This window comes from Bombina bombina, chromosome 1 (assembly GCF_027579735.1).
Source record: "Bombina bombina isolate aBomBom1 chromosome 1, aBomBom1.pri, whole genome shotgun sequence".
NCBI lineage: Eukaryota > Metazoa > Chordata > Amphibia > Anura > Bombinatoridae > Bombina > Bombina bombina.
In genome coordinates, this window is record NC_069499.1 from 1,178,658,023 (window position 1) to 1,178,672,895 (window position 14,873).

At 39.8% G+C, this 14,873-nt stretch overlaps 1 protein-coding gene across 1 annotated transcript in view; it reads left to right on the forward strand.

Moving 5' to 3' along the window:
• Window positions 1-14,873, forward strand: part of LOC128663866 (C-type mannose receptor 2) — a 347,089-nt gene that overhangs the window by 236,132 nt on the left and 96,084 nt on the right. The window contains exons 11-12 of the mRNA XM_053718428.1: window positions 6,249-6,463; window positions 6,995-7,137. Of these exons, the coding sequence (XP_053574403.1) occupies window positions 6,249-6,463; window positions 6,995-7,137 (358 nt within the window). The remainder of the gene's footprint in view (window positions 1-6,248; window positions 6,464-6,994; window positions 7,138-14,873) is intronic.

A 14,873-nucleotide genomic window follows, 5' to 3' on the forward strand; every position in this document is an offset into this window, starting at 1 on the left:
TTAGCTGTAGTACAGCTAGGATACCCTTCTGCCCACAAAACGAGTCAACGCTGCGATTGAGGGACAACCAAGAACTGAGGACTGGGATGCCCAGCCTGCTTTTTATTTAGGTTACATGCACACAGGGCACTCCCAGGGGGGGAAGCATAAAATCCCCCATCACACATTTAGACAACGCCCTTGTGACAGGCCACCACAGATAACAAGTACACACAAGAAAACAATTGAGTCCTTCTTATCACCTAGCAGTGAATGCTTATCACATAAACTTAATTACAGTACACAATATGCTAGGAAACCTGCCTCAGAAAATAGTTTTCTCAAAACTGAACAGAGTTAACCCTTTATGAAATGATACTTGTTACAGTTTTCTTGGAGCCCTTCTTAGGCGCTGGCTTGGCTGGTTCAGGCATTGCTGCTGGGAAATAAGTTCTTCACAACAAAATAACTAATGCTTCTGTAACAGTGCCCTAAAGGCTGTAAATCACAATTGGCAGCTTGTAATAAAGAGCAGAGCATCTAGTCCCACATAACCTCCTCACTTCCAAGGCCTTTATAGAACAAAAACATTCATCCTGAAGCAGAATTTAACCCCCTGGCTATCAAAATGCCCTACAGCACATAACAAGTGAATACACTGCAACCCTCTCTGGTAGCCAAGGGGTTAAAGTGCTCTGCTTGCTATGTTGTCATTCTATGCAGCATTAGAAGCCTTGTACAGTCCTAACCTGTTGTTCTGAAGCTTTCATTCCTCAACAAAAAGTGTCTGCTACACATCAGCATGGAGCTTGGCTGTGTGAGGCAACAGAAGTACATAAAATAAAAGTGAAACTAAACATGCCTGGCGAAAATGGGAGGGGTTTAGTTTTAATCTTTGCCCCTCTCTCCTTCATGGCTCCCTCAACTGCTGTAACATATTCCCAATGAAACACTCGACTCTGTAAGCACCTGGCAGCACAATTCTTACTAAAATTAATGCCCTCACAAAAAAAAAAAAAAATTATTTATTACTGACAGGCAGGCGCCCCTCACTGCAAGGTGCCTGTAGGCACATGCCTACTGTGCCTAATGGGAAATCCGGCCCTGTATATATCTATATCTATATCTATATATATTATATATATATATATATATATATATATATATATATATATATATATATATATAAACCAGATCATTAGGAGATACAAAATAATAATATATCAATTATTTTTTAAAGAGTAAACCAAGCTAGGCTCAAAAGAGCTGAGAAATATGTCGTCTTTAGCCACCTGGCAGCAGTGGTTGCAATAATGTTTGTAGAAATGTTATACATAGTTGCAAACACAGCTGCCATAGAGTAAATACACATGAATGCTCTTAAAGGGACATTAAACCCAATTTTTTTCTTTCATGATTCAAATAGAGAATACCATTTTAAACAACTTTCTAATTTACTTCCATCATCTAATTTGCTTCATTCTCTTGATATTCCTTCCTGAAAAGCATATCTAGATAGGCTCAGTATCTTCTGATTGTTGGCTGCACATATTTCCCTTATGTGATTGGCTCACCCATGTGCATTGCTATTTCTTTAACAAAGGATATCTAAAGAATGAAGCAAATTAGATTATAGAAGTAAATTGGAATGTTGCTAAAATTGTATACTCAATCTGAATCATGAAAGATATTTTTTGGGTTTAATGTCCCTTTAACTCCTTAATTACCGAGGACGTACGCCATACGTCCTCAGAAAAAATACAGTTAAGCCTGAGGATGTATGGCGCACGTCCTCAGTTTGGAAAGCAGCTGGAAGCGATCCTGATCGCTTCCAGCTGCTTTCCGGTTATTGCAGGATGCCTCGATATCGAGGCATCCTGCAATGACAATTTTTACCCCTCCGGTGCAGAGAGAGACACTCTGTGGCCCTCTCTACACCGGACATTGATGGCCGCATTCGTTGGTGGGTGGGAGCTGCAGTGGGAGGCGGGTGGGCGGCCATCAATGGTTTCTGAGCCTGAGAGGGGGGCGGGATCGGGGGCGGGACAGTCGGGCGCGCGTGCACGGGGGGCGGCGGGCGGGCGCGTGCACGGGGAGGGAGCGGGTGGGAACCGCTACATTACAGAAAACATAAAGTATAAGTGGGAGAAAGGGGGGGAGGGAATGCCCCAAAAAGTAATCTAAGGGATCTGGGAGGGGGTGGGAGTTGGTCTGTGGGGGGGGGTGGGGGGAAAGCTACACTACAGAAAAAAATAAAAAATAAATAAAAAAGAGATACATTATATTGTAAACTGGGTACTGGCAGGCAGTAGATGGCTGCCAAGAAGGTAGAGGGAGAGGTTAGAGAGCTGTTTGGGGGGGGGGGGGGCAGGGAGGTTGGGGGCTAAGCGGGGATCCTACACAGCAGCATATGTAAATATGCAAAGGAAAAAAAAGAAAGAAAAAAAGGATGCCTTTTATTTGAGTACTGGCAGACTTTCTGCCAGTACTTAAGATGGCGGGGACAATTGTGGGGTGGGGGAGGTAAGAGAGCTGTTTGGGAGGGATCATGGGGGGTAATGTGTAAGGTGTGAGGCTGATCTCTACACTAAAGATAAAATTAACCCTACAAGCTACCTAATTAACCCCTTCACTGCTTGTCATAATACACGTGTGATGCGCAGCGGCATTTAGCGGCCTTCTAAATACCAAAAAGCAACGCCAAAGTCATATATGTCTGCTATTTCTGAACAAAGGGGATCCCAGAGAAGCATTTACAACCATTTGTGCCATAATTACACAAGCTGTTTGTAAATTATTTCAGTGAGAAATCTAAAATTTGGAAAAAAATAAAGTTTTTTTTAATTTTATCTCATTTGGCGGTGAAATGGTGGTATGAAATATACCAAAATGGGCCTAGATAAATACTTTGGGTTGTCTACTACACTACACTAAAGCTAAAATTACCCCAAAAAGCTCCCTACATGCTTCCGAATTAACCCCTTCACTGCTGGGCATAATACACGTGTGGTGCGCAATGGCATTTAGCGGCCTTCTAATTACTAAAAAGCAACGACAAAGCCATATATGTCTGCTATTTCTGAACAAAGGGGATCCCAGAGAAAAATTTACAACCATGTATGCCATAATTGCACAAGCTGTTTGTAAATAATTTCAGTGAGAAACCTAAAGTTTGTAAAAAAAATTGTGAAAAAGTGATCAATTTTTTTTATTTGATCGCATTTGGCGGTGAAATGGTGGCATGAAATATACCAAAATTGGCCTAGATCAATACTTTGGGATGTCTTCTAAAAAAATATATATACATGTCATGGGATATTCAGGGATCCCTGAAAGATATCAGTGTTCCAATGTAACTATCGCTAATTTAAAAAAAAAAAAGTGGTTTGGAAATAGCAAAGCGCTACTTGTATTTATGGCCCTATAACTTGCAAAAAAAGCAAAGAACATGTAAACATTGGGTATTTCTAAACTCTGGACAAAATTTAGAAACTATTTAGCATGGGTGTTTTTTAAGTGGTTGTAGATGTGTAACAGATTTTGGGGGTCAAAGTTAGAAAAAGTGTGTTTTTTCCATTTTTTCTAAAAAGATTTTATAGCAAATTATAAGATATGATAAAAATAATGTTATCTTTAGAAAGTCCATTTAATGGTGAGAAAAACGGTATATAATATGTGTGGGTACAGTAAATGAGTAAGAGGAAAATTATAGCTAAACACAAACACCGCAAAAATTTAAAAATAGCCTTGGTCCCAAACGGACAGAAAATGGAAAAGTGCTGTGGTCATTAAGGGGTTAAATGTATATGACCCTATCTGGGTTTACTCTTCAACAAAGCACACCAAGAGAACAAAGCAAATTTGATAATAGAAGTAAATAGGAAATGTGTTTAAAATGACATGTTCTACATGAAAGTTTACTTCTGTCTTTACCCACTTCCTATCCGCCAACTCCTTGCTTGACCCACTGCAATCCGGATTCCGCCCAAAACACTCAACTGAGACTGCCCTTACCAAGGTCACAAACGATCTTCTCTCTGCTAAAAATATTGGCCACTACTCTATACTCATCTTACTTGACCTCTCAGCTGCCTTCGATACAGTTGACCACCCCCTCCTCCTACAGACCCTTAGCTATTTTGACCTCTGTGACACTGTTCTTTCCTGGATTCACTCTTACCTTTCTCACAGGTCTTTTTCTGTGTCATTTGCCGGCGACTCCTCCTCTCCAATGCCTCTGTCTGTTGGAGTACCTCAAGGATCTGTTCTGGTCCTCTACTCTTCTCCATCTATACTTCTTCGCTGGGTAAACTTATCAACAGTTATGGCTTCAAATATCACCTCTATGCTGATGACACCCAGATCTACCTCTCCACCCCTGCTCTCTCTCCCTCTGTCCTCTCTCATGTCAGCAACTGCTTATCTGGTATTTCTTCCTGGATGGCCTCTCACCACCTAAAGATTAACATGTCCAAGACTGAGCTCCTTCTTATCCCCCCTCAAGCTCTACGCCAACTTCTGACTTCTCTATCCCTGTTGACGGCATCACCATTTCCCCATCGCCCCAAGTCCGCTGCCTCGGAGTCACACTTGACTCAAACCTATCCTTCATCCCCCATATTCAATCGCTTTCTACATCCTGCCGCAATCATCTACGCAATATTTCCAAAATTCGCCCTTTTCTGAGCGCTGACACCACAAAGCAAATAATCCACTCCCTTGTTATCTCCCGACTTGACTACTGCAATAACCTACTCGCTGGCCTTCCTCTTTCCCGCCTCTCCCCCTTCAATCCATCCTAAATGCCTCTGCCAGGCTGATCCACCTTTCCCGTCGATCTGTATCTGCTGCACCTCTCTGTGAGTCCCTTCATTGGCTCCCCATTCACAGCAGAATCAAATTCAAAATTCTCACCCTTACATACAAAACTCTCACCAACGCCGCTCCCCTCTACCTATCCTCTCTAATACACAAGTATACTCCAGCCAGTCCACTAAGATCCAACAATGACCTGCTCCTTGCATCCGCGACTATCACCTCCTCTCATGCTAGACTGCAGGACTTCTGTCGTGCAGCACCTACCCTCTGGGACACTCTCCCTCGTGCTGTCAGGCTTTGCCCTAATCTTTCTTCCTTTAAATGCTCCCTGAAGACTTTTCTGTTCAGGGAAGCCTACCACCCAACTCAATAATAAATTAATTTCACTTACCTGGCTGACATTTCCCTCATCTAACTCTGTATTAACATCCTTCTCAATCTTGCAGTCCTCACCTCCTGTTTCTCAACCTCCTACCCTTCTAGATTGTAAGTTCCCACGGGAATAGGGCCCTCAATCCCTCCTGTATGTGTTTGTAAATTCTGTCCTGTATTTTACAAGTCTTGTATTGTTTTACTTAAATGAATTGTATCCATGGACAGCGCTGCGGAATATGTTGGCGCTTAATAAATAAAGTATAATAATAATAATACTGTCCCTTTAAAGGCCCTACAGTTTCTAATGACCACTTCACCATGTTTCCCAGCATTGTGGTGCTTAGACTTCTCTGTATTATTATGGTGAGGTTTTATCTGGCATCTCTGTTGAATACATAATGAAAGGTAATATGTCTGCAAAAGGGATTGAGAAATGACATCACAATAAGTAATATCCCTATTCAGACACACTAGCTACATTCCCTAAGGCGGCTAATGCTTGCCAGGGGGCGCTATTTCATGTTTGCCCTGCCCTAGTATATACTGCCAGCTGTAGGAACTTTCTACTCACTAATGACCTGCACTAATTAAAGGGACATAAAACACAAATATTTTCTTTTATGATTCAGATAGAACATACTAATTGTCTTTGCTTTCTTGTTTTCCTTTGTTGAAAAGCAGGAAGGTAAGTTCAGGAGTGTGCACATGTCTGCAGCAGTTTTGCAACAATCTTATACATTAGCAAGAGCACTAGATGGCAGCACTATTTCCTGTCATGTGATGCTCCAGACATATGCACACTACCTATCTAGATATCTCTTCAACAAAGAATAACATGAGAAAAAAAGCAAATTTGATAATAGAAGTAAATTGGAAACTTTAAAAAAAAATGTATTCTCCATCTAAATCATGAAATTATTTTTGGGGGTTTCATGTCCCTTTAAATTTGGCTATTTTATTTATATGGAATCTTGACTGCAAACTTTGTATGCCAATCATTTACCAGGTGATGAGTGGCAAGTGATCTATGCGGCAACACAACTGCTTACACTGTTACTTTGCTTTATCTTCTGCAGGCTATGAACGAGGGGGTTGTGTGGCGTTGGCAACAGGCCGGTCACTTGGTCTCTGGGAGGTGAAGGATTGTAATGAGTTCAGAGCAAAATACATGTGTATGCAGAGACTGCTCACTCCAGTCACACCACTCACACCTTCCATTCCCACCCCCAGCCTAAACGGAAGTTGCCCAGATGACTGGAACTCTGCACCAAACTTGAGGCACTGTTACAAGGTTGGTTAAAACTGTACTGATCTCTGAAACCAGTTGCTGGAGTGAGAAAGTGACCTGTGGAATAAGAGGCAGATACTTTTAGTGTAAATCAAACAGACTAATCTCTGATAAGGGTAAAAAAGAACGTGGATAATATCATGGAGGTTAAGCAGAACTCAAAGATTGTTCTTTGGAGCTGATGTTGGAGAATTAGTTTAGCTTAGACACTGGCCTGTACAGATGGAGGAGAGGAGGGTGAATTGAATAGGAATCTGAGTCTGATTTAGCATCTCTTTACAAACAATTAATTAATAATAGCAATATAAGTGTACAGCCTGCTCTTGTAAGGGTGTGTGAGAGACAGAGGGAAACTTTATTAGAACATTTTAGTGGCTCAGTTTACAGTTGGATATTTACATATGATATGAAAATGACATCTGTTCTGTAAATGTCGAGAAAGCTGGAAGTGATTCAGTCCTTGGTTTCAAAAGTAAAAGATTGTGAATATAGAAATAATTTAGACTTATGTTTGTCTTTCTGCTTATTTTTCAGGTTTATCATTCAGAGAAATTACAGGACAAAAAGGCCTGGATCTCAGCCCAGCTTTCCTGTCGTGAGATTGGTGCTCAGCTTCTCAGCATCTCCAGTGTGGAGGAAGAACATTTTGTGGCACATTTGCTGAACAAAATTTTTGGGTATTATCCAATATATAAATATATATGTTAAATATACTAAAGCCTTATAAACAAAGGCCCATTAACGGATCTGTTTTATCGATCACTATTGACAGGAGTTGTTCCTAATGACTGGAGAAAAGCTAATGTAGTCCCTCTCCATAAAAACAGTAGTTCAGGTGACTCTGGTAACTTTAGGCTTGCTATAAGAAAGCATTATGACTTGCATAAGGACAAACAGAGGACCAAAACCAGCACAATTTTACTTTACGAAATGTAATCATGTAAGACTAATCAAACTGACTTTTTTGACTCTGTAACTAAAGTGATAGACCAGAATGGAGTAGAAGCTGTAGTATAACTAGATTTTAGCTAAACATTTAACACTGTCCCACAGCAAACTAATGCATAGCAAAGGGCTGCAGTGAAAGGTATCTGTTTGCAGAAAACACACAATTTTGAAACAGAGTTAAAGGGACAGTCAACTTCAATTTATTTATTGTTTAAAAAGATAGATAATCCCTTTATTACCCATTCCCCAGTTTTGCATAACTAACATGGTTATATTAATATACTTTTTATCACTGTGATTACCTTGTATCTAAGCCTCTTTTGACAGCCCCCTGATCACATGGCTATTTATTATCTATTGACTTGCATTTTAGCCAATTAGTGCAGTGTCATCCACAACCCACGGGAGAGAGCACAATGTTATCTGTTGGCCCACATCAATTAGTCTCTCGTTGTGAAAAGCAAATAAAAAAGCATGTGATAAGAGGCTGTGTGTAGTGGTTTAGAAACAGGCACAAATTTTGAGTTGTAAATGTTATAAAGTATATTAATATAACAATGTTGGTTGTACAAAGCTGAGGAACGGGTAGTAAATGTGTTATCTATCTTTTTAAAAATAACAATTTTGGTGTTGACTGTCCCTTGTATGTTTTGGGTGAGGAGGGGAATTTAAAGTGAAAAGTGACATGAAAAAATTACAAAATTATGCATTTTGGAAAAGAGAATACAAAGGTTAAATATAGACTCCATGGCACTTTACTGACTGTTTCAGATGATAAGAAATGTGGTAAACAATGTAGTACTTCAGCAAGTAAGGGCAGTAGAATACTTGTTCATATAGGTATTTGCAGCAGGAATACTAAGCTTCTAAGACACATTACAGGTCACTAGTTAGACCTCATCTCAAGTAGTGTGTATATTTCTGGAGGCCTTAGTTCCTGAAGTATATAAGTAAACTAGAATCTGTTCAAAGGGACAGTCTACTCCAGAATGTGTATTGATTAAAACGATAGATAATCCCTTTATTACCCATTTCCCAGTTCTGCATAACCAACATGGTTATATTAAGATACTTTTTACTTCTGTAATTACCTTGTATTTAAGTCTCGGCAGGCTGCCCCCTTATTTCAGTTCTTTTGACAGACTTGCATTTGAGCCAATCAGTGCTGACTCCTAGGTAACTCCACGTGAGTGAGCACAATGTTATATATATGTGGCACACATAAACTAGCACTCTCTAGCTACAAAAAACTGTTACAATGCAATGAGATAAGGAGTGGCCTTCAAGGGTTTATAAATTAGCATATAAGCCTACTTAGGTTTAGCTTTCAACAAACAACACAGAGAACAAGGCAAATTTAATGACAAAAGTAAATTGGAAAGTTGTTTAAAATTGCATGCCCTATCTGATAATAATAATAACTAGTATTTATATAGCGCCTTTCTCCCAGTGGGACTCAAAGAGCTTTTTCAGCGCTCGCTCTCGGAATTAACCAAATAGGCAGCTGAATAGTAATAGTTATTATTACCCAATTTAATGGTACTCATGTTATCGACCTCGGAAAGATGAAGGGCTGAGTTAACCAGTGAGGTAGCTCAGTTGGTAAATGCCCTGACTACAAAAAAAAACATAATTTATGTAAGAACTTACCTGATAAATTCATTTCTTTCATATTAGCAAGAGTCCATGAGCTAGTGACGTATGGGATATACATTCCTACCAGGAGGGGCAAAGTTTCCCAAACCTCAAAATGCCTATAAATACACCCCTCACCACACCCACAATTCAGTTTTACAAACTTTGCCTCCCATGGAGGTTGTGAAGTAAGTTTGTGCTAGATTCTACGTTGATATGCGCTTCGCAGCAGGCTGAAGCCCGGTTTTCCTCTCAGAGTGCAGTGAATGTCAGAGGGATGTGAAGAGAGTATTGCCTATTTGAATACTATGGTCTTCCTCTAGGGGATCTATTTCATAGGTTCTCTGTTATCGGTCGTAGAGATTTCTTCTCCTACCTCCCTTTTCAGATCGACGATATACTCTTATATACCATTACCTCTACTGATTCTCGTTTCAGTACTGGTTTGGCTATCTACTATATGTAGATGAGTGTCCTGGGGTAAGTAAGTCTTATTTTTTGTGACACTCTAAGCTATGGTTGGGCACTTTATATGTAAAGTTCTAAATATATGTGTTTAAACTTATATTTGCCATGATTCAGGATAATCAGTATTTCTTCATTCAGACTGTCAGTTTCATTATTTGGGATAATGCATATGAATATTTTTTTCTTACCTTGAAAATTTTCAATTGACTATTTTTCCCTGCGGGCTGTTAGGCTCGCGGGGGCAGAAAATGCTTCATTTTATTGCGTCATTCTTGGCGCGAACTTTTTTGGCGCAAAATTTTGTCATTTCCGGCACCGGAGTTGACGCCGGAAGTTGTTTGTAGTTACGTCATTTTTTTTGACGCATGTGTATGAGACTTTTTTTGCGCCAAAAAATGTGGGCGTCGGTTTTGGCGCCAATAATGTGGGCGTCATACTTGGCGCCAAAAATGTGGGCGTCTTTTTTGTTCCACTTTTTTCTCACATTATTTAAGTCTCACTTTTTTGTTGCTTCTGGTTGCTAGAGGCTTGTTATTTTGCATTTTTTCCCATTCCTGAAATTGTCATTTAAGGAATTTGATAATTTTGCTTTATATGTTGTTTTTTCTATTACATATTGCAAGATGTCACAACCTGACCCTGGATCAAAATCTACTACTGCTGGAAAGACGCTGCCTGATGCTGGTTCTACCAAAGTTAAGTGCATTTGTTGTAAACTTGTGGTAACTGTTCCTCCGGCTGTAGTTTGTGTTAGTTGCCATGATAAACTTTCCAATGCAGATAGTGTCTCCATTAATAATATTCCTTTACCTGTTGTTGTTCCTTCAAAATCTAATGCTCAGAATGTTCCTGTTAATGTAAAAGAATTTGTTTCTAATTCTATTAGGAAGACTCTGTCTGTTATTCCTCCTTCCAGTAAACGTAAAAGGTCTTTTAAAATTTCTCATATTTCGGATGAATTTTTAAGTGACCGCCATCATTCTGACTTATCTGTTTCTGATGAGGATCTATCTGGTTCAGAAGATTCTGCCTCAGATATCGATACTGATAAATCTTCATATTTGTTTAAGATGCAGTTTATTCGTTCTTTACTTAAAGAAGTGTTGATTGCATTAGATATGGAGGAGTCTAGTCCTCGATACTAAATCTGCTAAGCGTTTAAATTCAGTTTTTAAACCTCATGTAGTTATTCCAGAAGTTTTTCCAGTCCCTGATGCTATTTCAGAAGTGATTTCTAGGGAATGGAATAGTCTGGGTACTTCATTTACTCCTTCTCCAAGGTTTAAGAAATTGTACCCTGTGCCATCTGATAGATTAGAGTTTTGGGACAAAATCCCCAAAGTTGATGGGGCTATCTCTACTCTTGCTAAACGTACTACTATTCCTACGGCAGATAGTACTTCCTTTAAGGATCCTTTAGATAGGAAGCTTGAATCCTTTCTAAGGAGAGCTTATTTATGTTCAGTTAATCTTCTTAGACCTGCTATTTCTTTGGCTGATGTTGCTGCAGCTTCCACTTTCTGGTTGGAGGCTTTAGCGCAACAAGTATCAGACCATAATGCTTATAGCATTGTTAAACGTCTTCAACATGCTAATAACTTTGTTTGTGATGCCATTTTTGAATTGATGTCAGGTATATGTCTTTAGCTATTTTAGCTAGAAGAGCTCTATGGCTTAAAACTTGGAATGCAGATATGACTTCTAAGTCAACATTGCTTTCTCTCTCTTTCCAAGGTAATAAATTATTTGGTTCTCAGTTGGATTCAATAATTTCAACTGTTGCTGGGGGGAAGGGAGCCTTTTTGCCTCAGGACAAAAAATCTAAAGGTAAATATAGGGCTGCTAATCGTTTTCGTTCCTTTTGTCAGAATAAGGAGCAGAAGCCTGACCCTTCCTCTAAAGGAACGGTTTCCGTTTGGAAACCTCCAGTCTGGAATAAATCCAAGCCTTTTAGAAAGTCAAAACCAGCTCCCAAATCCGCATGAAGGTGCGGCCCTCATTCCAGCACAGCTGGTAGGGGGCAGATTACGATTTTTCAAAGATGTTTGGATCAATTCCATTCACAATCTTTGGATTCAGAACATTGTTTCACAAGGGTACAGAATAGGTTTCAAGGTAAGGCCACCTGTGAGAAGATTTTTTCTCTCACGCATTCCAGTAAATCCAGTGAAGGCTCAGGCGTTTCTGAAATGTGTTTCAGACCTAGAGTCGGCTGGGGTAATTATGCCAGTTCCAGTTCTGGAACGGGGTCTGGGGTTTTACTCAAATCTATTTATTGTACCAAAGAAGGAGAATTCCTTCAGACCAGTTCTGTATCTAAAAATATTGAATCGTTATGTAAGGATACCAACATTCAAAATGGTGACTATAAGGACTATTCTGCCTTTTGTTCAGCAAGGGCATTATATGTCTACAATAGACTTACAGGATGCATATCTTCATATTCCGATTCATCCAGATCACTATCAGTTTCTGAGATTCTCTTTTCTAGACAAGCATTACCAGTTTGTTGCTCTTCCATTTGGCCTAGCAACAGCTCCAAGGATCTTTTTGAAGGTTCTTATTTGGACGATATCTTGGTACTTGCTCAGTCTTTACATTCTGCAGAATCTCATACGAATCAACTTGTGTTGTTTCTTCAAAGACATGGTTGGAGGATCAATTTACCAAAGAGTTCCTTGATTCCTCAGACAAAGGTAACCTTTTTGGGTTTCCAAATAGATTCAGTGTCCATGACTTTATCTCTAACGGAAAAGAGACGTCTGAAATTGGTTTCAGCTTGTCAAAACCTTCAGTCTCAATTGTTCCCTTCGGTAGCATTGTGCATGGAAATTCTAGGTCTCATGACTGCTGCATCGGACGCGATCCCTTTTGCTCGTTTTCACATGAGACCCCTCCAGCTTTGTATGCTGAATCAGTGGTGCAGGGATTATACAAAGATATCACAATTAATATCCTTAAATCCCAATGTTCGATCTTCTCTAACTTGGTGGATGAATCACCATCGTTTAATTCAAGGGGCCTCTTTTGTTCGTCCAACCTGGACTGTGATCTCAACAGATGCGAGTCTTTCAGGTTGGGGAGCTGTATGGGGATCTCTGACAGTGCAGGGGGTTTGGGAATCTCAGGAGGCGAGATCACCAATCAACATTTTGGAACTCTGTGTGATTTTCAGAGCTCTTCAGTTCTGGCCTCTTCTGAAGAGAGAATTGTTTATTTGTTTTCAGACAGACAATGTCACAACCGTGGCGTATGTCAATCATCAAGGTGGGACTCACAGTCCTCAAGCTATGAAAGAAGTATCTCGGATACTTGTATCGGCGGAATCCAGCTCCTGTCTAATTTCTGCGGTTCACATCCCAGGTGTAGACAATTGGGAAGCGGATTATCTCAGTCGCCAGACGTTACATCCGGGCGAATGGTCTCTTCACCCAGAGGTATTTCTTCAGATTGTTCAAATCTGGGGACTTCCAGAAATAGATCTGATGGCCTCTCATCTAAACAAGAAACTTCCCAGGTATCTGTCCAGATCCAGGGATCCTCAGGCGGAAGCAGTGGACGCGTTGTCGCTTCCTTGGAATTATCATCCTGCCTATATCTTTCCGCCTCTAGTTCTTCTTCCAAAAGTGATTTCCAAAATTCTAATGGAGCGTTCATTTGTACTGCTGGTGGCTCCAGCATGGCGTCACAGGTTTTGGTATGCGGATCTCATTCGGATGGCCAGTTGCCAACCTTGGACACTTCCGTTAAGACCAGACCTTCTATCTCAAGGCCCATTTTTCCATCAGGATCTCAAATCATTAAATTTGAAGGTATAGAAATTGAACGCTTGATTCTTAGTCATAGAGGTTTCTCTGACTCAGTGATTAATACTATGTTACAGGCTCGTAAATCTGTTTCTAGGAAGATTTATTATCGAGTCTGGAAGACTTACATTTCTTGGTGTTCTTCTCATAAATTCTCTTGGCATTCTTTTAGAATCCCTAGAATTTTACAGTTTCTTCAGGATGGTTTGGATAAGGGTTTGTCTGCAAGCTCTTTGAAAGGACAAATCTCTGCTCTTTCTGTTCTTTTTCACAGAAAGATCGCTAATCTTCCTGATATTCATTGTTTTGTACAGGCTTTGGTTCGTATCAAACCTGTCATTAAGTCAATCTCTCCTCCTTGGAGTCTTAATTTGGTTCTGAGGGCTTTACAGGCTCCTCCGTTTGAACCTATGCATTCTCTGGATATTAAATTACTTTCTTGGAAAGTTTTGTTCCTTTTGGCCATCTCTTCTGCAAGAAAAGTTTCTGAGTTATCTGCTCTTTCTTGTGAATCTCCTTTTCTGATTTTTCATCAGGATAAGGCGGTGTTGCGGACTTCATTTCAATTTTTACCTAAGGTTGTGAATTCTAACAACATTAGTAGAGAGATTGTTGTCCCTTCATTGTGTCCTAATCCTAAGAATTCTCTGGAGAGATCTTTACATTCTTTGGATGTAGTAAGAGCTTTGAAATATTATGTTGAAGCTACTAAAGATTTTAGAAAGACTTCTAGTCTATTTGATATCTTTTCTGGTTCCAGGAAAGGTCAGAAGGCCTCTGCCATTTCTTTGGCGTCTTGGTTAAAGTCTTTGATTCATCATGCTTATGTGGAGTCGCGTAAGTCCCCGCCTCAAAGGATTACGGCTCATTCTACTAGGTCAGTTTCTACTTCCTGGGCTTTTAGGAATGAAGCTTCTGTTGATCAGATTTGCAAAGCAGCAACTTGGTCTTCTTTGCATACTTTTACTAAATTCTACCACTTTGATGTTTTCTCTTCTTCTGAAGCAGTTTTTGGCAGAAAAGTACTTCAGGCAGCTGTTTCAGTTTGATTCTACTGCTTATAATTTCAGTTTTTTTCATTATAAAGATTAAAACTTTTGATTTGGGTTGTGGATTTTTCAGCGGAATTGGCTGTCTTTATTTTATCCCTCCCTCTCTAGTGATTCTTGCGTGGAAGTTCCACATCTTGGGTATCTGCTATCCCATACGTCACTAGCTCATGGACTCTTGCTAATTACATGAAAGAAAACATAATTTATGTTAGAACTTATCTGATAAATTCATTTCTTTCATATTAGCAAGAGTCCATGAGGCCCACCCTTTTTATGGTGGTTATGTTTTTTTTGTATAAAGCACAATTATTCCAATTCCTTATTTTTTATGCTTTCGCTCCTTTCTTATCACCCCACTTCTTGGCTATTCGTTAAACTGAATTGTGGGTGTGGTGAGGGGTGTATTTATAGGCATTTTGAGGTTTGGGAAACTTTGCCCCTCCTGGTAGGAATGTATATCCCATACGTCACTAGCTCATGGACTCTTGCTAATATGAAAGAAAT